This window comes from Saccopteryx bilineata, chromosome 1 (genome assembly GCF_036850765.1).
Source record: "Saccopteryx bilineata isolate mSacBil1 chromosome 1, mSacBil1_pri_phased_curated, whole genome shotgun sequence".
NCBI classification, from domain to species: domain Eukaryota; kingdom Metazoa; phylum Chordata; class Mammalia; order Chiroptera; family Emballonuridae; genus Saccopteryx; species Saccopteryx bilineata.
Window position 1 is genome coordinate 344,189,531 of NC_089490.1, and position 22,402 is coordinate 344,211,932.

Here is a 22,402-nt window from a genome sequence, read left to right on the forward strand (position 1 = left end):
GGAAGGAGAGGGTGAGGGGTGGAGAAGCAGATGGGCACTTCTCCTGTGTGCCCTGGCCAGGAATTGAACCCGGGACTCCTGCACGCCAGGCCGACACTCTACCACTGAGCCAACCGGCCAGGGCCCAGTTATTAGATTAAAGCCTATTGAAGTCTACTGCCAGCTTGAATCTATAACTGTAGCCATGCTGCTATAATAGTGAACAAGAAAGGCCTGATCCCTTCCTTCACAGCTATTACCATTGAGGGAGAAGAGAAACAAGTAACCAGGAAATTAAAATGTAATATTTTAACTCTGTGACAGGACTGTACAAAATCCTTTGAAAACACACAGAAAGACTACAAATCTAGACTTACATAGATCAGAGAGACTTTCATGGAAGATACAATGTTTAATTTCATAACTGAAACATTTGCCAGAAAAGCATTATTAAGAGAAGAGGGAGAGTATAACTTGCATAGCTCATATTCTGGGGACTAGAAGAAAGTAAGAGTGTCTAGAACATCTTGTTGGAGCAGGAATTGGAAAAATGAAGTCAGAAAGGTCAACAGAAGTGAAGTCTGGCTTTTCAAGTAATGTTAAGGAGTTGGGCTTTATCTTAAGAGCAATGAGAAATCAATGAAAGTATCAGCAGTAGCTCAACATGATCACTCCTGTTTTAGAAAGATGTTCCTGTCTTGCTGGATGGAGAATTAATTAGAGGGAGGCATGACTGATGGGGAGAAGACAAGTGACAAGGTATTGCATTAACCTAGATGAGAGGTGGGGCCTATACTAGGGTATTATCAGTGGGAATGGACAGAAATGCACAGATTCGAGATGTTTTTCGGGCTTGGACAGGAAACTTGATATGGGAGTTAGGAAGAGTTGGGAAAGTCAATGATGGCCTGGTTTATGACTTGGGCAGTTAGGTAAATGGTGAAAGTGTTTAGTAGGCAAGAGAACATATGAAAAGAAGAAAGATTGAAGAGAAAAACAGTGATATCATTTCTGGATTATGTTCAGAGTTTGAGGTACCAGTGAGATATCCAAGTAGAGATCTCTAGATATTCGGGTCTAAAACTTAGAAGAAAATCTAAGCTGAAGAAAGTGATTTATGAATCATTAGCATACAGAAATCAAGGAGAATGGATTGTTCAGGGAGTATGTTAAATAGATCAGATAATAGATAAGGAAAAACTTTTCTTCTGAATGTTTTTTTTAATTAATTTTCTCTTTCCACCTCCATCCTATACATTACGATTCCCTCTGAGAAATCTGTAATAAACCCTGCTAGTGGCAATACTCAGTGTCCATTCTCTCCTGTCTTCATAGAAGACTAATTTTATTCAGTGGGCAATATGTCTAGCTATAAAAGCTTGATTTTTCCAGGTTGTCTTGCAATTAAAGGTGGCCATATGGCCTTCACAACTTTTTCTATATATATGCTAATATTAGTCATTTTTAAATTAAAAAGATAATAGAATACATACTTTTCTGCTCTTTCCAATTTTCCTCTAACAATATTTTACAAGAAATTTTTGTATCTTTTCATATTTAATAAATTTTTCAGCTGCCAAATTCCAAATACTATAAAATATTACTAGCGTTTCCTCTCTGCTAAAGCATCCTAGAAATATGCTGTGTATAAACTGACACTTGGTATTTATCTTCAAGAAACCTATTGGTTGGGGAAAAAAGCAGATTGTGTTTTTGTATATCAGTGAAAAGAAAGCTAATATATTTTGAGAAAAGCAGAAAAAGACAAATGTTGTGTTCTGTGAATTGCAATAAGATGCCTATGTGGAAACATCTGAAGATGAATGAAACTGAGGTAAAAGAGGGCAAATTAAGAGGGATGTTGGAGCCTGACCAGGTGGTGGCACAATGGATAGAGCGTCAAACTGGGACACAGAGAACCCAGGTTTGAAACCCTGAAGTCGCCAGCTTGAGTGCGGGCTCACCAGCTTGAGCGTGAGATCATAGACATGACCCCATGGTCACTAGCTTGAGCCCAAAGGTTGCTGGCTTAAAGCCCAAAGTCGCTGACTTGAGCCCAAGATTGCTGGCTTGAGCAAGGGGTCACTAGCTCTGCTGTAGCCCTCCAGTCAAGGCACATATGAGAACGCAATCAATTAACAATTACGGTGCCACAACGAGGAATTACGGTAATGCTTCTCATCGCTTTCCCTTCCTGTCTGTCTGTCCCTCTCTCTGACTCTCTCTCTGTCTCTGTCAAAAAGAAAGTGGGATGTTGGAAACCCACTTTATAGAAATATAGTAATTATTTTGATGATAATGAAGGAGAACGACTTTATAATATTGAACGACTTTCAATATTTCTTCAGAGTTAACATTTTCCATAACTCATTCCATGTGGTCTATTACTTAGATTAAGCCAAAACATAGGCAGGAGTTCCAAATAACTGACTGGCTTATTTTTTACCAAGTCCTATTGAATACTGAGTGACAACCATTAGACTAAGCATTCATCATTCAAAGATGAAAAGATCCACTATTCCTGACCTCAATGAGCTGAGTCTAATAGAAACATGTGTAATCAAATCAAGTGCTTGGATCTGGTTTCCCCATTTGCCAATAAAATAACCAGGGCTCCATGGAGATTTGACGGATTCCAGGCCTGGTGAAGGAAAGAACAAGATGAGCCTGGAACATCTTGCACCAAAAAGTAAGGAATACTCAAAAAAAAAGAAAATGGGAACACATCAAAATACTCAGAACCCAGCTTGAAAGGGCTCTCACTGGCCAAATCTGAGACAATTTGTACACCAAAATCAATAATGATAGTAACAAATCATAACCTGTTGGATAAAATAGGAATATATGAGTCCACAGAGGTTAAAAGAAATACATTTAAAGTTTAACAATTAAAAGAATTTTCATAAGCCTCAGAATACTTTTCTACAAAGTTATTACTAATTGTGAAGGTACAGAAAATAACTTTACAGTGGAGAGAAGTCTAGGTAGACACTACCTTAAGTAATCATGCTCCAAAATGTTGACAATATACTTTCAAGTAGTTCAGGCTGGGGGGTGGGGGAGTTCTCTGTACTATTTGGGCAACTTTTCTGTAAGTTTGATGTTCTTTAAAAATAAAAATACCATTAAGTCCTCACTTAAGGTTGTCCACAGATTCTTGAAACTACAGCAAAATGATGTATAATGAAACAAATTTTACCATAGGCTAATTGATATAAATAAGAGCTAAGTTCCTACAGCAACTCATCAATGTCATCATAAAATGGCAAAATGTTATTCAAGGACCTGCTGTATTTAAACAATAATAAATTCGCCTGACCAGGCGGTGGCGCAGTGGATAGACTATAGTAGATAGTCGGACTGGGATGCCGAAGACCCAGGTTCGAGACCCCGAGGTCGCCAGCTTAAGTGCAGACTCATCTGGTTTGAGCAAAAAAGCTAACCAGCTTGGATCCAAGGTCACTGGCTCGAGCAAGGGGTCACTTGGTCTGCTGAAAGCAGGGTACATATAAGAAAGCAATCAATGAACGACTAAGGTGTCACAATGTGCAACGAAAAACTAATGATTGATGCTTCTCATCTTTCTGTTCCTGTCTGTCTGTCCCTGTCTATCCCTCTCTCTGACTCTCTGTCTCTGTAAAAAAAATAAATAAATAAATAAACAATAATGAATTCCACATTGACACACAAGAAAAATTATTAACTTCACATTCGAATCTCCTGAGTTTGTAACGGACTCACTTATTCTATTAATGACAATTGTCCAAACATAGTAAAGAACCTCTAACATAAAAAGCCACTGGCTACAGTTGGAGGATCTAGATTTTTATACCATCTGATTACTGCCTCACTATATAACCTTGGACAAGTTACTTCATTTATCTTGGCTTTGGAATACCATTTGTAAAATTAAGGGACTGAACTAGGTGACAGTGGTTTCATATTTCTACAATTATAGTCAAATTAGGGATGTAAGAGACATTTTATTTGGGGAATTAATATGATAGCCTTACATGATAAGGTTGGTGCTTCATACATAATTAAATGTTAGTTTAAATACTAATAAGCTATATGTAGATATTACTATATTTAGTAATACTATAACTATAACTATAAAACATTACACAAGTCTTACAAGGCAATGTGGTCTATTGGTAAAAGCAGTTTTTTGTAGATATTCAGAGCTGGTTTAAAATCCTAATTCTGCCCCAAGTATACAGCTTCTGTTTCATCCTATATAAAATTGACAAAAATATCTGAAACAGATCTTAGCATGTCTTGCCTCTGTCAATGGCAAAAGCATAAAATTCAAGCTTTAGCATGACATCCACTGCTTCACAATTTGGTTCCAGTCTTCCTTTCTCATTTTCTGTTCTGCAGAATCTTGTATTGTAGCACAAGATTTTTCCCAAATAGCATTCCCTAGGATACTACTGTGCTGGGAGATGTTAAGAGATATTCTATAAAAAAAGAACCCTACAGTCAAATAAATCCTGCTCAAATCTTCTATGTAAAGCCTTCCTGAAATCCTTCTATAGAATTTAATCTTTTTATCCCCAAAGTACTTCACTTATATTTAACTTCAGAAAGTTTTTAAAATTGATAACTGAATTCTGGTTTACCTAAAGTAAAGCATAGCTATCATATATATTTAACCCTTTGAGTAGTATGAATGTTCATGTACGTCTTCGTGCCTCCTGACCATCCAGAGTACAATCAGTTTATTTTAAAAATGTGTAAGGCAACATTAAAAAAGGCAAATGTATGTTCTTCTTGTTTCCATAAATTGGTTATCAAATAAACATAATTTTAAGTTAATAAAACTTTAACTGGAACTAATTTCATTTTTTGAAAAAAAACCTCACTCCCAGAGGTCAGCAAGCATAAAAAAACTCACTACTCAAAGGGTTAAGTTTAACATCTTCAGCGTTCACATTTTTTCTAATAAGTTCATCATTGCACTAAAATCTAGATAGTATTTTTCATTCTTTTAAAAAAACATATCTTTCTGATAATAAATTAGATTCCAAAATAATCTGCTACAGGGCATTAACACCTCACGGAAAATAATGGGCTTTGAAATGGAAAGATCTAGATTCAAATTCTAGCTCTGCCACTAACTAAGAAACACTGGGCAGATTACTTAACCTTTCTGACTCTCATTTACCTCACCTACACAAAGAAGATGATAATTTTTATGTAGGTTTGTTGATATTTTTAAGTTAATAGGTAAGTCAATCCATATAAACTATAGTATATGAAAGAATATACAATACTTAGCACTGTGATGGCGAACCTATGACATGCGTGTCAGCACTGACATGTGTAGCCATTTTCGATGACATGTGGCCACATGCGGCCGCATACCAGAGAAGTATGGGGCCGCATACCGAGAAGGACGTTTCATCCTTGGCTCCTGCACGGCCAGGTGCAGGAGCCAAGGATAAAACATTTGCTGTAGTGTAGACCAGTGGTCCCCAACTCCTGGGCCACTGACCGGTACCAGTCATTTCCCGCCATTAGAAATAGCAGCAGCCATCTTAATTTACATAAGATGCAACTTGCAGAATTTCAAGACAGCATCTGGGCTCAGGTGTTTGTCGACTTGAGGTCAAAGCTTGAGAATCTTGAAAGGTGCCACTTGGAGAATCAAGAGGAGTGCCACTATGAACAGGAAATTTGGAGTGCCTGGAACTGATTACCAGACACTTTTAGCACCCTGAAAAATATAGCAATGGCTTTACTCACAATTTTCCCCTCTACGTATTTTTGTGAGGCCTTATTCTCAGCGTTAAATAATATCAAAACCAACAAAAGAAACAAAGTTAGTAGTGCTTGCTTAGGCTTGAAGTGTACAAAATACCAACCTTCAATTGAAGATTTAGCCAATGAAATTCATCAACAAAATAGGCGGGTTAGTTAAAGAGTTCCCCCTCCCCCTCACTTATCTTAGTTCACAGCACCCCACACAAATTAAATAATATCAAGACCAATAAAAGAAACCGACTGACAGATGAACAAAGAAGTCACTAAGCAGGTAAGTTGAATAATTAGTTTTTGGTTTATTAAAAATGATAGATACGTGAATTCCAAACTGCCCTCTTGCTGTTCCGCTTATCTGTCAGACCTCATCCTTACTGGACTATTGACCCTGAGACAGAGGAATTCCAAAAGCTGACAAGCCGCCCCAAGGAGGCGCTCCGGACATACCAGGACTTTTAATTCAACACTCATATGCTCGAAGCCCCCCAAGGAGGAGCATTCTGGACATACCAGGACTTTTGCCTCAGTATCCCCTCAGACTCTCCCAAACACTATATAACTCGCCCCTAGTCTGTAACGGGTGCTCTTCTCCCCCAGGAGAAGTGCCCAGCAGGGTTCCTTTCTTCCTTTCAATAAAGCCTGTTACTCTGGTCTTTCAGACTCCCATGGATTCTTACAAAATACAGTTATATATTGCAATTATACATTTTTGTTAAACTATAAATATTGCGAAATTATAGGTTTTTTTCTCGAAGTGACACACCACCTGAGTTATGCTCGGTTTTTTGGCGAATTTTGACACACCAAGCTCAAAAGATTGCTCATCACTGACTCAGCACATAATAGATATTCAAAAAGGTCAGCTTCTTTTGCTTCTTTTCCATTTGTACTTACATAGTATGATAGTTTCCTTACATCTCTAATTTGTAATAAAATGGCACTAATGGAACATAATAAAATTTAAGTAAATTTGCTTAAGTCCTTGCTTTTCAAACTGTTTACATAGTGTGTTCTTTCTTGAAAACCATGAAGGTCAAATTAGAAGGGAGAGTTATAAAATACTGATGTTTCCTGCCTAGAAACAATCTTTAAGAGACATCTACTTTGGCAGGAAGACTTTGAGACATTAGATGACATCTTATCTGAGCTATTCAAATACTAATTTGTCAATTAGGTGCTTAAAGAGGGTTTACAAATTTCTTAAGTGTTCTTTTAATCTATTCTCAAATATCCTTTTTTGTTTCCTTATTTAAGATCTATTGGTGTTTCTATTGAATGTGGAGGCTATGTGATTTGTGTATTTTACCATTTGGAAGGCTTTAAATTAAATAAATAGCATCTAGTTCTCTTTTGGAGATGTCTAGATCATCTTACATTTAATATAGTAAAGTAGAACTATTATCAATATTTTCTTCCTCTGGGAAGCTAGTCTGATTAACAAGACAATCGTTCTGGTTGTGGCAGATACTTTTAAAGTGTTTATTAACTCCTTCCTTCTAATCGTGTATCTTTACTTATCTCTCTAGCCCCAACTCAAATACCTTTCATAAGCTTTCTGTGATCACCACAGGCAAAAATTTCTACATGTCATCTTACATCTCAATATGTACTTTTAGTATCATGCTGTATATTTTTATAGCCTTGTGTTTTTATTGTCTTAATTATTTTTATATTATCCTTGTGAAATAATACTTCTTTTTTGGGGAACATTTTACAGATGAGGAAACTGAAAAACAGGCAGAGCAAGAAATTTGTCCATGAGTAATGGAGTGGCAAGAAATGAAGGTGGTTAAGAAATCAAGATTCCAAGCCAGAGCTCCTGTAGGTTTGACCAGCAATTTTCAACCTTCTTCATCTCATGCACATATAAACTAAATTTTTAAAATTCTGTGGCACACCAAAAAATATAATTTTTGATGATCTGACAAAAAAAATAGGTATAATTTTTATTGATGTACGAAAAAAAAATACATTGGCCCTGGCCGGGTGGCTCAGTGGAACCGCCTCATCCTAGCACACTAACGTCATGAGTTCAATTCCCGGTCCGGGCACATGTGAGAAGCGACCAATGAGTGTGCTACTAAATGGAATGAGTTGATGCTTCTCTCGCTTTCCCTTTCTCTCTCTCTCTCAAATCAATAGAAAAAAATTTTAAAAGATAGTAATTACCTATGCTTTTTGCTCAAAAATGACTATAAAAAAATCAGATGCCTATACTTGTATAATACTATAAGGATTTCTGGTACCATAAATGAATCAATCAGATGCAACCTTACTATGTGACATGACTAATAAGATGCGATTCTATTATATGACTTAAATATTTATGGTTCAAGACAGGACATTCACACTGACGGCTATTGTTGCATTGGCTGTTATTTTCTGCTTGACAATCTAAGGGAAAAAAGGTCAGTGCCCCTGATGAAATAGTTAGGTATTGCATGTTTTAAAAATTCTGATGGCACACTAATTGAAAACTCACTAGATTAGACAATGTTGTTTTTCCCTCCTTTTCCATTATTTTTAAGATCTTGAAAGTTACTGCAAATCTTGTCATAAACTCCAAAAAAATTTTCCACTTAAAAATTCCAAAATAATTTTTCTAAGTTTCTATATATATGGAGAATATCAACAGTCATATAAAAGAATGAAAGCAATACTCCAAACTTTTACAAATAGAAGAATTTCAGAAAAAAGCAGTTTCCTTTTAAGAACGATACTCAGCAAATAAGTAGGGGTAAAAAAATTTTAAGCCATAAGTACAAATAGAAAGTTTCAATTTTAGTTACTTACCAGGATCAGCATAGGATATTCTAGATTAGATATTTGAGGCAAAGCCCTCTTTAAATAAAGCTTTACAAAATAGCAAGAAATACTATTGTATCACAATAGTGGGCCATGTTTTTAAACTTGTTTTTTAATACTAGAGTAAGTAATAATTCAGCTATCTGCAATAGATGTACTTTGTAATCCTCTCCAGTCATCTTAGCAGACTGTGCTCTTGTCTACATTAGCACTGCCTTTACTTATTTATTACAAGACATATATTAGTACAAATATTTTTTTACGAGTCTATGTCCTGACCAGACAGTGAACACCTTGAGACCAGCAGCCATATCTTATTTGCCTTGGTAATTAAGATTAGTTAATGCTTACTATTTACTATGTGCTAAGGGTTTTTTATATGTATTATCTCATTTAATCATCAGACAACTTTAAGAGATTATTATATCAATTTTAGGTGGTATAATAAGCTTCTTAAAAATAGGGACCTCTTTATTTCATTTACGTGGCACTTAAAAAGCTCTAAGAAGTCCAGTAATTTGTTTAGGGTACACAGCTAGTAAGTATAGAGACTAGACTAGAATCCAGGTCTGTCTGACTATAGTTTTACTCTAATGCCTCTTAAATTCCAACTTCCAGCTCAAAATTTGGTACTGAGAAGGTACACAGTGGATATCTGTTGAATAAATGAGTATGTTCAACCTTCAGATTGCTTATCCACTATATCCTAGTATTGCCCTACTTCTTCACTTCTCTATCCTGATTTTTTCATCTCTAAGCCTAGTATATAAGCCATAGCTATAAGCTTTCATTTTGTCTCCCTTCCTATCAACAAACATTCCCACTATACTTAGAGAAGAAAATATTTAATACTGGAAAAACACATGGAAATTGAAGCATGGGAAATTATATGAATAGTTTTTTACTTTTATTACATAATGTCAAATAGGTCTAAAACACAAAATGAAAAATGATGGCCATAAACTTACAAAAATTAACCTCAAACTTCCAAATTTTGTTTTTTTGTGGTTGACTTTTCTTTCTTATAAAAGCAAACAAAAATTTTATAAAAACTGAACTACTTTTCATATACATACCCTTACTTCTTCATTTTTTACATTGTATCAATAAATCTTTCTAAATAATGACATCACTTCAAGTTATAATAAACAGGGAAGTGAGTGAAGGTGTCCTCTCTTGTAATGTCCACTTTAGTGTGTCTACTTTCAGTTGGCCTGCAGAGAAGCAAGGCACAATAATGTGGTTTTGGAATTTAAAAAAGAAAATTTCAGTTAGATGATTATTGTCCGGCTTCAGTTTTAAAAGTTATAGAAACATTTACTTATTATATAGACACAAAATATTTTAAAACTATAAGGCCTCTGATACTCCTGAAATGTGTGCTTATTTATTTTTATTTTATTTATTTTTATTTGCTAGTTTGTTAAGAGAATGGTGACAGGAGTCAAACATATCTAGGTTATGATCTTGGCTCTGCCTCTTAACAACTATGTAAACATGGGGCAAATTACCTAATATTTCTGAGCTCATTTCCTTTATAATATAGACAAATAATCCCTACTTTGCAAGACTGCTGGGGAGATTAGTCTGTGTAGTAATGAGCATAGTGTCAGGCACATGTTCAATAAACAATAGCTCTCTTTAGTTAGGGTCTGCTACTTTATTTTATTCTGGTTTCAGTATGGGATGCACTGAAATAATTATTTACTACAGTAAAGTTTGGTTTTGCTCCCCTCAATTTAAGTAACCTTCCATCCCTTAAAACTATTATAATATATATTAGGGAAAAATATAATATTCAAGGAATTTTCTATTTATCTTCTCTAGAAAATAATGTCATAAAAAAGACATATATGTATATGCATAAGGCTTCCTGTTGTTTTCAGCTTGAAAGAGCAATGCTGCCTCTGAATTACTGGCCACCAATACAACCAGGTGGGCCTGGGCATTGGCTGTTCCAGGGAGATTCCTGTTACCTACCGTTGGCTCCTATAGACATTTGAGTTTGCAACCTCTGACTTCAACATTGAATTTTCTTAGGATATTTATCATTTCATTTTCAAAAGTTGTATCTATATATTATTTACCAGAAAAGGAAAACACAAGGCAGGCAAATATTTTTAACAATCAAATGTGTAATAATTTTTAAGAATTACCTGATGGAACACAGGTTCTTTTACCTTAAGGTAAACCTGCAAAATAGTAAAACACAATGAATAAAGTGCATTATGGAGGTGAAAAGAAAACCTATTCCAACAATTCTGCAAATCCCAAACTTTTCCTACTTCTCTAAGTCTGTTACTTAGATCTGACTCCAGCCATATGAAACCAATCAGATTAGGTGGCATGACACAGGAGGACTAGTACCTAAGGTGGGTCTCCCCAAAAAGGACTAGTACTTAAGGTGAGTCTCCCCCAGTGCTAGCTTTATCATGGTAAACTGTATGTTTCAAAACTGTTGTGGATGGCCCTGGCCGGTTGGCTCAGTGGTAGAGCATCGGCCTGGTGTGTAGGAGTCCCGGGTTGGATTCCCGGCCAGGGCACACAGGAGAAGCGCCCATCTGCTTCTCCACCCCTTCCCCTCTCCTTCTTCTCTGTCTCTCTCTTCCCCTCCCGCAGCCAAGGCTCTATTGGAGCAAAGTTGGCTTGGGCCCTGAGGATGGCTCCATGGCCTCTACCCCAGGCGCTAGAATGGCTCTGGTTGCAACAGAGCAATGCCCCAAATGGGCAGAGCGTCGCCCCCTGGTGGGCGTGCCAGGTGGATCCCGGTCGGGTGCATGCAGGAGTGTCTGCCTCCCCATTTCCAACTTCAGAAAAATACAAAAAAAAAAACAAAAACAAAAAAAACTGTTGTGGATGACTCTGGCCTCTTGGCCTCTGCATGAACATGGAGGAGGGGCAAAGATGCACAGATACTCCTGACAACTGAAGAAGTTATACCTGATAGCCCTGTAGCAGATCTGTTCTACAGAAGAAAGAACACTGGCCTTAGAGTTAGAGACAAATTAAATTTCAGACTCTGTCACTTACTTGCTACATGCTTTGAGCAAGTGTAAGTAGCATTACAACCAAAAAAAACCTTAATTTTTTCCTTACCTGGATAACGGGAATAATAGTGGTGAGGAATAAGAAGCTAAAATATGTGAAAGTGTCTAGCATAACAGGTGTATAGTAAGTGAAAATATTTAAAACATTTGGAAACTTCTACTTCCCAAAACCTCTAACTCACTTGCCTAGATGTGTTCCCAGTTACACAAACCCTAGTTTTAGGCTCCAATGTCATGTGGGTGGTTAAATTCAATGCCTTTTCAAGATTTAGCATGCATTTATTGCATTATAGGACTACACCTTTAAAATGTCATGGCAGAGAGAAATCAAACTCCAAATCATAACCTTGAAGTAACTCCCACCACTTACAAGACAAAATCCAAAATTTCAAAGCCTTCCATGATCTCACGCCTGCCTTCCTGTTCAGCTTCACTGCTCTCCTCTTGCCATTTTTTTCATTCCAGGCTCCAGGAAGTACAGTGCTTCCCAATGTGAGTTTCATGCTTCTGTATCTTTAAACGTGCTGCTCTTGACTTTGTTCAGAAACTCTCCCCTGCTGGCAAACACTCATCCTTCAAGATTCAGTTTTAAGCCCTGGCCGGTTGGCTCAGTGGTAGAGCGTCGGCCTGGCGTGCAGAAGTCCCGGGTTCGATTCCTGGCCAGGGCACACAGGAGAAGCGCCCATCTGCTTCTCCACCCCTCCCCCTCTCCTTCCTCTCTGTCTCTCTCTTCCCCTCCCGCAGCCGAGGCTCCATTGGAGCAAAGATGGCCTGGGCGCTGGGGATGGCTCCTTGGCCTCTGCCCTAGGCGCTAGAGTGGATCTGGTCGCAACAGAGTGACGCCCCCTGGTGGGCAGAGCGTTGCCCCCTGGTGGTCGTGCCGGGTGGATCCCGGTTGGGCGCATGCGGGAGTCTGTCTGACTGTCTCTTCTGGTTTCTAGCTTCAGAAAAATACACACACACACACACACACACACACACACACAAAAGATTCAGTTTTAACTATACCTCTTTCTTGAAGCCTTTTCTGATCTTTTCTCTATTCAGTAAAAGCAACCACTCACCTTCCTCTGTACCATCACTATCCATGTATATACGTTTCTATGCCTATGGACAATGTAGTAGTCAATTTAGAAATGCTTCACCGCACTCTTGCCCAAGGGCCTGGCAAACTCCAAATCAGTTAAATCCCAGCTTAAGTGCCTTCTCTGTGGTGCTTTCCTGGACCCATTTAAGCAATCTTCATTGATACTCCTTCATCTATCTCATCATTGTATAACTACTTTTCACCTCTATTATTGCAATTATCATCTTCTGAAGCAATTCTTTGGTTATATGTTTGACTTCCCACTAGAATGTACTTCTCAAGCATAGAAACTGCTTCTTAGTCATCTTTATATATTCTACTGCCTGATATGGTAGGTTTGCAATAAAAATTTGTTGAAATGAGTATCTCTTTATTTAAAATGCAATTCCTGTGAGGTGGGGAAAAAGCATTCAGGTTGGATCACAAGTGACCACGTATCTCAACTTATCAGAAAAAGGTTAAAAAAATAGTCATATTAGGCTCAATAGAGCAGAGCCAATCTCTCTCTCTCTCTCTCTCTCTCTCTCTCTTTAACAAATAGGAGGCATTATATCCATCCATGAAAAAAAGTTCATTTTTTCCCATTTCTACTAAATATGAGCCTTTTGATTTTCCCATATTCTTTTAAACCAGAGTTTTAAAAAGTTATTTCAACTTTTTGTTGAGAAATAACACCTACACAGGAAACAAAGAAGCAGTATCTGAGTTTTGTTTAGAAATATTCCAGTTTGAACAGCATGAAGCAAACACTGGAAGCAAAATGTGCCAAATTCCATAAATGGTTAGTTCACATTAAGCAATCTGTTAGAAACAAAATATGACTTACTGTGGTTACTATTAAACTGAATAGAACTAAGGTAAAAAGCAGATGGTAGTTTACTGAGTTCTTGATCTTGAAACACTCAAACCTTAAAAACAAAGAGAGAGAAAAAGAAAATTGATTTAGAATATATAACTAGGAAAACAAATAGAATACTGTTTTACCACTTGCACACAGCCTCAGGATCTAGTGATACCCATCATTTCTTCCCATCCATACTCTCATCTTAGAGAACTTGTACTCTCTACAGCCTCCAAGAGACTAGAAGGCCCAGGAGTAGGCACCTTACTTAAAATGGGCCAATGAGAGGCTATCACCTAAAAATTTGGAGTGTAACAGCTGGAGACTCAATCAATTAAATATTGAGAGTCAAAATATAAAGCCATATGGATTTTAAGTCTGACACTGATAACAGAGCAACTAAATTGCATGAACACGTAGATGAATGAGCAGAGAAGTGGTCTGCAGGGAGAGGAAGATAAAACAGACATAATGACTTTAAACCACGTGGAGAGGAAGGAATGGAGAAAAGAGGGAGGGAGAGAGTCAAGTTGTCCTTCCAGTCTAATGAGGTTATACTTCCTGATGTTGGGTTACACATAATTTCCTCATGTCCTTACAATAAGTAAATCTCTCTTAACTCAAGCTAGCTTGAGTAGGTTCCTACATCTTGCAACTAATGATCCTAAACTAAGACAAACTATTATAGAATATATCACTCTATTATAATCATCTCTTTACATATGTGTCTCCCTAACCAGACTATGAATTCCCTGGGTATAGCAATAAAATCTTTTTTCCTTATATCTAGTCACTAGGATAGTTTCTGACACAAAAGAAATATTCAGTAAATAAGGAAATATGAATAAATATCGTGCCCATGAATTAAGTATCCAACCTTTGAACCTGTTTTATTTTATTTTTTTATATATTACTTATTCATTTTAGAGAGGAGAGAAAGAAAAAGAGAGAAGGGGAAGGAGCAGGAAGCATCAGCTCCCGTATGTGCCTTGACCAGGGAAGCCAGGGTTTTAAACCAGTGACCCCAGCATTCCAGGTCAATGCTTTATCCACTGCGCCACCACAATGAACCTATTTTGGTACAAGCAGCAGAAGAGTTCTCTTAGTTGATGAATAAATTGGCTGTGGGAATTTGATCCAACTCCTATCTCCTTATCTGTAAAGAAAGGGTGGTAGCCTAGATGATTTCTAAGATCTTTTATCTTTAAATTCTGGAACTTGATAACTTAGTAAAAATAGCTCATCTGAAGGTTTTTAAATTTTTTTATTTCCTGATTTTAGAAAGAGAGGAAGGGAGAGAAAGAAAGAGATAGACACATTGATCTGTTCCTGTATGTGTCCTGACTGGAGATGAAAACGGCAATGTCTGCTTCAGGACGATGCTCTAATCAACTAAGCTATCCATCCAAGATCGAAGGTATTTTTCTAGATCAGGACAGCAAACTAGAGTCCAAGGGCAACTTCTTAGCCTAAGGTTGTTTTTTTTTCTTGTAAATAAAATTTTACTGGGACACAGTCACAGCCATTTGATTATACAGTGTGTCCGTAAAGTCATGGTGCACTTTGACCAGTCACAGGAAAGCAACAAAAGACAACAGAAATGTGAAATCTGCACCATAAAAAAGGAAAACCCTCCTAGTTTCTGTAGGATGATGTGGCAGCATGTGCGCATGTGCAGATGATGACATAATATCGTGTATACAACAGAGCAGCCACGGCCATGCCAGTCCAAATGTGGATGGTATAGAGGAAAGTTCAGTGTATTCTGGGCTCGCTAAATTCGAATTCGTGATCAAAGTGCAACATGAATATTAGTGCATTTATAACGAAGTGCCACCACATAGGAATAACATTACTCGGTGGGATAAGCAGTTGAAGGAAACCGGCAGTTTGGTGGAGAAACCCCATTCTGGGAGGCCATCAGTCAGTGACGAGTCTGTAGAGGCTATATGGGATAGCTACCTAAGGAGCCCTAAAAAATCTGTGTGTGAGCCCACATTGAACTGCACTGAACAGGTATGAAACTGGGGTGAGCCCACATTGAACTGCACTGAACAGGTATGAAACTGGGAGAGTTTTCCTTTTATTTGGTGCAGATTTCACATTTCTATCATCTTTTGTTGCTTTCCTGTGACCGGTCAAAAGTGTACCATGACTTTACGGACACACTGTATGTCTCCATGCTACAATAGCAATGTTGAAGAGTAACAACAGAGACCATAAAGCACACAAAGCCAAAAATAATTACTGTCTAGCCATTTACAGAAAATAATTTCAGAAGAACCCTTTAAATAATTTATTTTTTGAACTATTCTGAGTTTTACATATCTTTAGAAGGTATTCTTTTTTTCTTTTTGTGAGAGACAGAGACAGGAAGGGAGAGAGATGAGAAGTATCAACTCGTAGTTTTGGCACTTCAGTTCATTACTGTACTTCTCATATGTGCCTTGATGGTGCGGGCGGGGGCTCAGGCTGAGCTAGCAACCTTTGGGCTCAAACCAGTAACCATGGGATTATGCTAATGATCCTATGCTTAAACTGGCGACCCCACATCAGGCCAGATGAGCCTGAGCTCAAGCTGGCGATCTCGGATTTCAATATTGGGACCTCAGTGTCTCTGGTTAATGCTCTACTTACTGTGCTACCATCTATCAAGCTAGAAGATATTATTTTTATTGATTTTTTTTCTCTAAGAAATAAAAGAATGGAAGGGGTAAGGAAAGAGAGAGAGAGAGAAACTCTGATTTGTTGTTCCACTTATTTGGCTGATTCTTTTTTTTTTTTTTTTTTTTACAGAGACAGAGAGAGAGTCAGAGTGAGGGAAAGACAGGGACAGACAGGAACGGAGGGATGAGAAGCATCAATCATTAGTTTTTCATTGTGCACTGCAACACCTTAGTTGTTCATTGATTGCTCCCTCATATGTGCCTTGACCGCGGGCCTTCAGCAGACTGAGTAATCCCTTGCTTGAGCCAGCGACCTTGGGTCCAAGCTGGTGAATTTTTGCTCAAACCAGATGAGCCCACGCTCAAGCTGGTGACCTCGGGGTCTCGAACCTGGGTCTTCCGCATCCCAGTTCAATGCTCTATCCACTGTGCCACCGCCTGGTCAGGCACACTGGCTGATTCTTATATGTGCCCTGACAGGGAATCAAACCGACAACTAAGGCTCGTGGAGATGACACTCTAACCCAGGGGCAGTCAACCTTTTTATACCTACCGCCCACTTTTGTATCTCTGTTAGTAATAAAATTTTCTAACCGCCCACTGGTTCCACAGTAATGGTGATTTGTAAAATAGGGAAGTAACTTTACTTTATAAAATTTATAAAGCAGAGTTACAGCAAGTTAAAGCATACAATAATAATTACTTACCAAGTACTTTATGTTGGATTTTTGCTGTTTGGCAGAATAAATCTTTATAAAACAACTTACTATAGTTAAATCTATCTTTTTATTTATACTTTGGTTGCTCCACTACCACCCACCATGAAAGCTGGAACACCTACTAGTGGGTGGTAGGGACCAGGTAGACTACCACTGCTCTAACAAACTGAGCTATCTGACCAGGGCTAGAAGATATTCTTGAGCAAGCAATGATGATTGGTCATATTGGAAAGAATCAGATAACCATCTATAAGGTGTCAGATATATATTAAGTATTAGTGCTAGAAGCCAGCATATATATATATATATACATACTTAGAAGGTAAGGTTATTAATCTTTTAGTTCAATTTCCAACTCTAACATTTACTAACTGTAAGCCCTTAGGTAAGTCACCTAGACATAAGTTCTGCTAATATCTATGGATGAAAAAGCAGTTCTATGGAAAGTAACTTCATGAATGATATGATCATAAATTCCTAAATGGTCAGGTCATGGTGGGTAGTAACAGCCTAGGCATATAATTTTTAGTAAAAGGTTTGTCTTTGCCTTAAGAGAGCCTGGTCCATTGTTTCTGTGTAGCTAGGTTAACATACCTTTGAAATAAACTTAACCACCATAAGAAAGCACATAATCTTGTAAACTATCCTATTATCCAATCTCTGCCTTGCTTTTTCTCACAGTTATGTAATCTTCCTTAGTCCCCACCTTCATTCCAAATGCACAAAGAAACTGCAAAACTCATTCTCATCATTCTCAGAACATATGAGATATGGCTTCCCAGTAATTTTTGTCTGTTTTGGATCAAATAAACTCATCAAAATTCTCTACAGGTTGGAACACTTCTTATGTCAACATATCCTTAGAGAAATTACTAAATTTCATGTGCTTTTCAATTCATCATCTATAATATGGGGACTACACACATTTATCTTACACAACTGTGAGAATCAGAGATGACTTAGTATCTCTAGAACAATTACAGGTACGAAGTAGATAAATATTTTTATGACATAATATATAAAATGTTTATCTAAATGTGTATATATTCATAACTCAAGAAAAGGCAAATTATGCAAGTTAAGTCAAAATTTAAGTAAGAGTTCACATAAATTAGCTACAGGGTATTGAGATCACAAAAGCTCGGCCTAGCGTGCGGAGGACCCGGGTTCGATTCCCGGCCAGGGCACATAGGAGAAGCGCCCATTTGCTTCTCCACCCCTCCGCCGCGCCTTCCTCTCTGTCTCTCTCTTCCCCTCCCGCAGCCAAGGCTTCATTGGAGCAAAGATGGCCCGGGCGCTGGGGATGGCTCTGTGGCCTCTGCCCCAGGCGCTAGAGTGGCTCTGGTCGCAACATGGCGACACCCAGGAGGGTCGCAACATGGCGACGCCCAGGATGGGCTGAGCATCGCCCCCTGGTGGGCAGAGCATCGCCCCTGGTGGGCGTGCCGGGTGGATCCCAGTCGGGCGCATGCGGGAGTCTGTTTGACTGTCTCTCCCTGTTTCCAGCTTCAGAAAAATGCAAAAAAAAAACAAAAAACAAAAAAAACAAAAACAAAAGCTAGTAACATTATTATTATAACTTCCCAGAGATATATTCTACCTTAAGATCACAAATATTATAATCTACACTATTACAATCTCTCAGTAATATTAACTGAGTTAATTATATAAATTAATTCACTATGAGGCCAATATGAATTTTAAAATATATCAAACAACTAAACTTTAAACTTAAATACTTACATGCAGTACACAAATATACAACAGCTGTAAATCATTGGGAGTTCATCCAATAGCTATAAGAAACAAAGACAGACAACAGGACATGAATGTTATATAAAGCTGCAATTATTGTGTAAATCAAAATAAAACAGCCTGACCAGGTGGTGGCACAGTGGATAGAGCATCAGACTGGGATGTGGAGGACCCAGGTTTGAGATCCCAAGGTCACCAGCTTGAGCACGGGCTTATCTGGTTTGAGCAAGGCTCACAGCTTGAGCCCAGCTTCAGTCTCTGGCTTGAGCAAGGGGTCACTTGGTCTGCTATAGCCCCCCCGGCCAAGGCACATATGAGAAAGTAATCAATGAACAACTAAGGTGCTACAAGGAAGAATTGATGCTTCTCATCTCTCTCCCTTCCTGCTGCCTGTCTGTCTCTGTCCCTCTCTCTGACTCTGTCTTTGTCACAAAAAATAAAATAAAATAAAACATCCTGATTAAAACAGTCACTTCATTATTTAATATCTTTTACTAATTCTTTTATATATTTATCATCTAATTTACCCTGAATGTGTTCTAGTTTATTATTTTTGAATAAACACATTTATTCATCACTCTGTCCTAATGTACATATACCTAAGTAGAATGCAGGGCTCACTGGGCAGCTCAGATTATTTGGTATAACAAACTATAATATCATACTCCCAAGAAAGAATGATGTCCATCATCTACAGGTCTGTGGGTCCTATCAGTATTCTTTTGCATTTCTGCCCTTTCCTATGGCACTTAAGGTGAATAAAATGTTCACTAATACACATAAGAAGTATTAATGGTCAGGGAAGTCATTTGGTTAATCTAAGTAACCTATTTTTCTGAAAAATAATATTAGCAATAATATTATTATAATTATTATTATATTAATAATTATTATAGCTATTATGTATTAAACTATAAGCAACATACTAAGCTAAGTGTTATAGATAGGTTATTGCTAATCCTTAAACTGATCCTATAACCAATCCTCTGTATGCTTTGAAGAGAGAAAGCATAGATGTGGGAGGTCTAGCCAGGAGGTTACAAAAGCCCAGGCTAAGGAAGCTGCTAATCAGATTAAGGTAGCAGAATTAGGAATAGATGTAAGTGAACAGGCTTGAGAAATATTTGAAAAGTAAAATAAACAGGGATTTGTGCTTGACTTGAAACAAAGGTGAGGGAGAAGACACAGCCAAAGACGACTCCTCAGGGTTTTGCCTAAGCACTTCAGATGGTGGTAGTACAGTTTACTGAAACTGAAAACAGAGAAGATTACAAGAACAATTTTCAACATGTTGAATTTGGGGTACCTGTGAAATAGCTAGGTGAAAATACCAATCAAGCAACTAGAAATTCAAATCTGTAGCTGAAAAGAAAGGTCTGGACTCCAAATGTTGCCTACTTGTTTGTTCACTTATTTATTTATATTTATTTATTTAAATAACTAAATTGAACTGAGCATACGTTAAAAGAGCACAGACTTTAAAATCTGGGTGACAGAAATAGAACAGTCTTATTTCAAAACCATAACTAGCAAAGTTATGACTGGTAAAAGAGCACAGAGTTCCAGAGAGGGGTGGGGTGTGAATCTGAAGATGAGTCTGAAGAGGGAGGCGGGAGCCAGATCCCAAAGCCTGTGGTTCAAATTTATGAGCTTGAACTATAAAAAGTGACATGCTGGGAAAACAGGATTGTATTTTATGAATCTTATCCCCAGCACTTGTAAAAGCCTAGCAAAGCCTAGCTCAAGGAATGAAAACAATTAGTTTTGTTTATAGGAAGCGTACTTCTGCTCCAGTGTGACAAATGGATAGGGACTCAGGAACACTAGTCAGGAGCAATTATAGGAATACAGGTTGGAGATGATGGATATAGTGGCAACTGATATAGCCAGAGGTAGATGTATCTAAGAGTTATGAAAGTTGAATCAAGAGGTTTCAGTGGTTGTTCAAAGGTGAGAAAGTAGGAAAAACTGAAGATGAATCACAGGTGTAAGATGGTTACATTCACTGAGATAGTGAACAAAGGAGAAAGAAAGGTGGTATTTATAACCTGAACATGTTGTTTAGATTATACAATATGAATTAGTTTACATTATTACTTAACATTTAAGCTATTTTTATTTTTGTATTATAAATAGTTATAGGTGAGCAGACATTTTTCTTTTGGTTTTATTTTCTGGGATAGATAAATTTATTTTTACTTATGAGAAATAGATAAACACATTCATTTTTTTACTAGCATTTTTTCTAATATCAAAACATATGCTCAGTACAGAATACATGAAAATAGTAGAAAAACACAAATAAAAAATTAAGAAATTGCCTTTAATTTTACCTTCCCCAAGATTATAACTAACTGTATTTCAGGTAATGAAAACAAAAAAGAATGAGCTGAATGAGTAAATAAATGAAAAAAGTCTGGGAGAAGACTTCTAAAAACTTAAAGCAAAGCCTTTGTACTCCTGCCACCATCAATGTAAAACACAGTCCTAAAACAGGTAAAGCTAATAAAAGAATACAAAACAAAATCTGGGCCCTAATCTTTCCTTTAACATTCTGTATAATTTAGTCAAGTCACTTCCCGAGCTTCAGCTATTTCTCATTTATAAAATTTGTAGATTGGACTAAATTTTAAAAATATCTTCTAATATTAAAGTTCAGTGATTTTAAATTGTCCTTTGGCACCCTTTTCTGAAAGCCATCTGCTCATTCCTGGTGTCTCTATCCCTTCTCTAATGTTTTCCTCAATCCCATTCCCAAATGCACTGCTCTTGGCTGGTTGCCACAAGAATGTGACACATTAATCCTGAGAAAAGAGTTAGTAAGAGCTTAAAATATTATCCTTCCCAAGGGTACACATAACTTAATAGTACTCAAAGAAATGAATCATTAAAAATGGGTCAAGAATGATGGTTTTAGATGTTTTGACTGGCTGAAGAAAAAGGAAAGAAACTAATATTTACTGAACATTTATTTACCAGATGCTATGCTGGCACTTTCACATATGCCAATCAAGTGATCCTCATAATACTCTTACAGGTATTATTAGACCCATTAGATAGATGAGAAAACTAAGGCTCAGAAAGATTAAGTGACATACATATCTTTCCTCAAGTAGCCAGTGAAGGGGTAGGATCAGAACTGGAACCCAAGCAGTCACCCAGGAATAAGAAATCTGAAGAAAATACCATCCAAGCTCTAAATCATTATTAAGACAGAACTGGCAATATTTTGCTTGAGCTCACTTTAGGCAGAGCTGGGTTTCCAATATCTCTGTTGCTACAATAAGCTAAATTCTGGCTGGCAGAATGGTTTACTCATGACCAGAGCCAGGTAAGTGGCAGTACTGCCATTTCTTTTTTCTTTCTTTCTTTTTTGGTAGTACTGCCATTTCTTTCCTTCAGTGATTGTGTATGACAAATGATAACCTAACATAGCTGAGTCAAATTTATCCTGAAAGGACATAACACGGGGAGCCTGCAAGGAGTATTCATGATTATTTAATGTTTAGATTAAAGAGATGGAGAAGTCCTTCAATATTGATGATTCTTCCCTCCTCCTCAATCATTGGAAAAATGGGTCATGTCACTTCTGCCCAGTTAGAGAGCACATAAAATCACAAAAGGGGAAGAAAATAAAGCATATGTATGATTAAGATGATAAAATAGTACTATAATAATGATAAAGCATAGGATGAAAGATCTCAGGATCAAAGGCCATCTTCTCCACCCAAATGCTGTGT

At 37.4% G+C, this 22,402-nt stretch overlaps 1 protein-coding gene across 1 annotated transcript in view; it reads right to left on the minus strand.

Moving 5' to 3' along the window:
- Nucleotides 1-22,402, minus strand: part of ACER3 (alkaline ceramidase 3) — a 134,293-nt gene that overhangs the window by 40,503 nt on the left and 71,388 nt on the right. Inside the window, exons 4-6 of the mRNA XM_066249681.1 lie at nucleotides 18,651-18,703; nucleotides 13,508-13,589; nucleotides 10,704-10,739 (exon numbers count right to left, since the gene is read on the minus strand). Of these exons, the coding sequence (XP_066105778.1) occupies nucleotides 10,704-10,739; nucleotides 13,508-13,589; nucleotides 18,651-18,703 (171 nt within the window). The remainder of the gene's footprint in view (nucleotides 1-10,703; nucleotides 10,740-13,507; nucleotides 13,590-18,650; nucleotides 18,704-22,402) is intronic.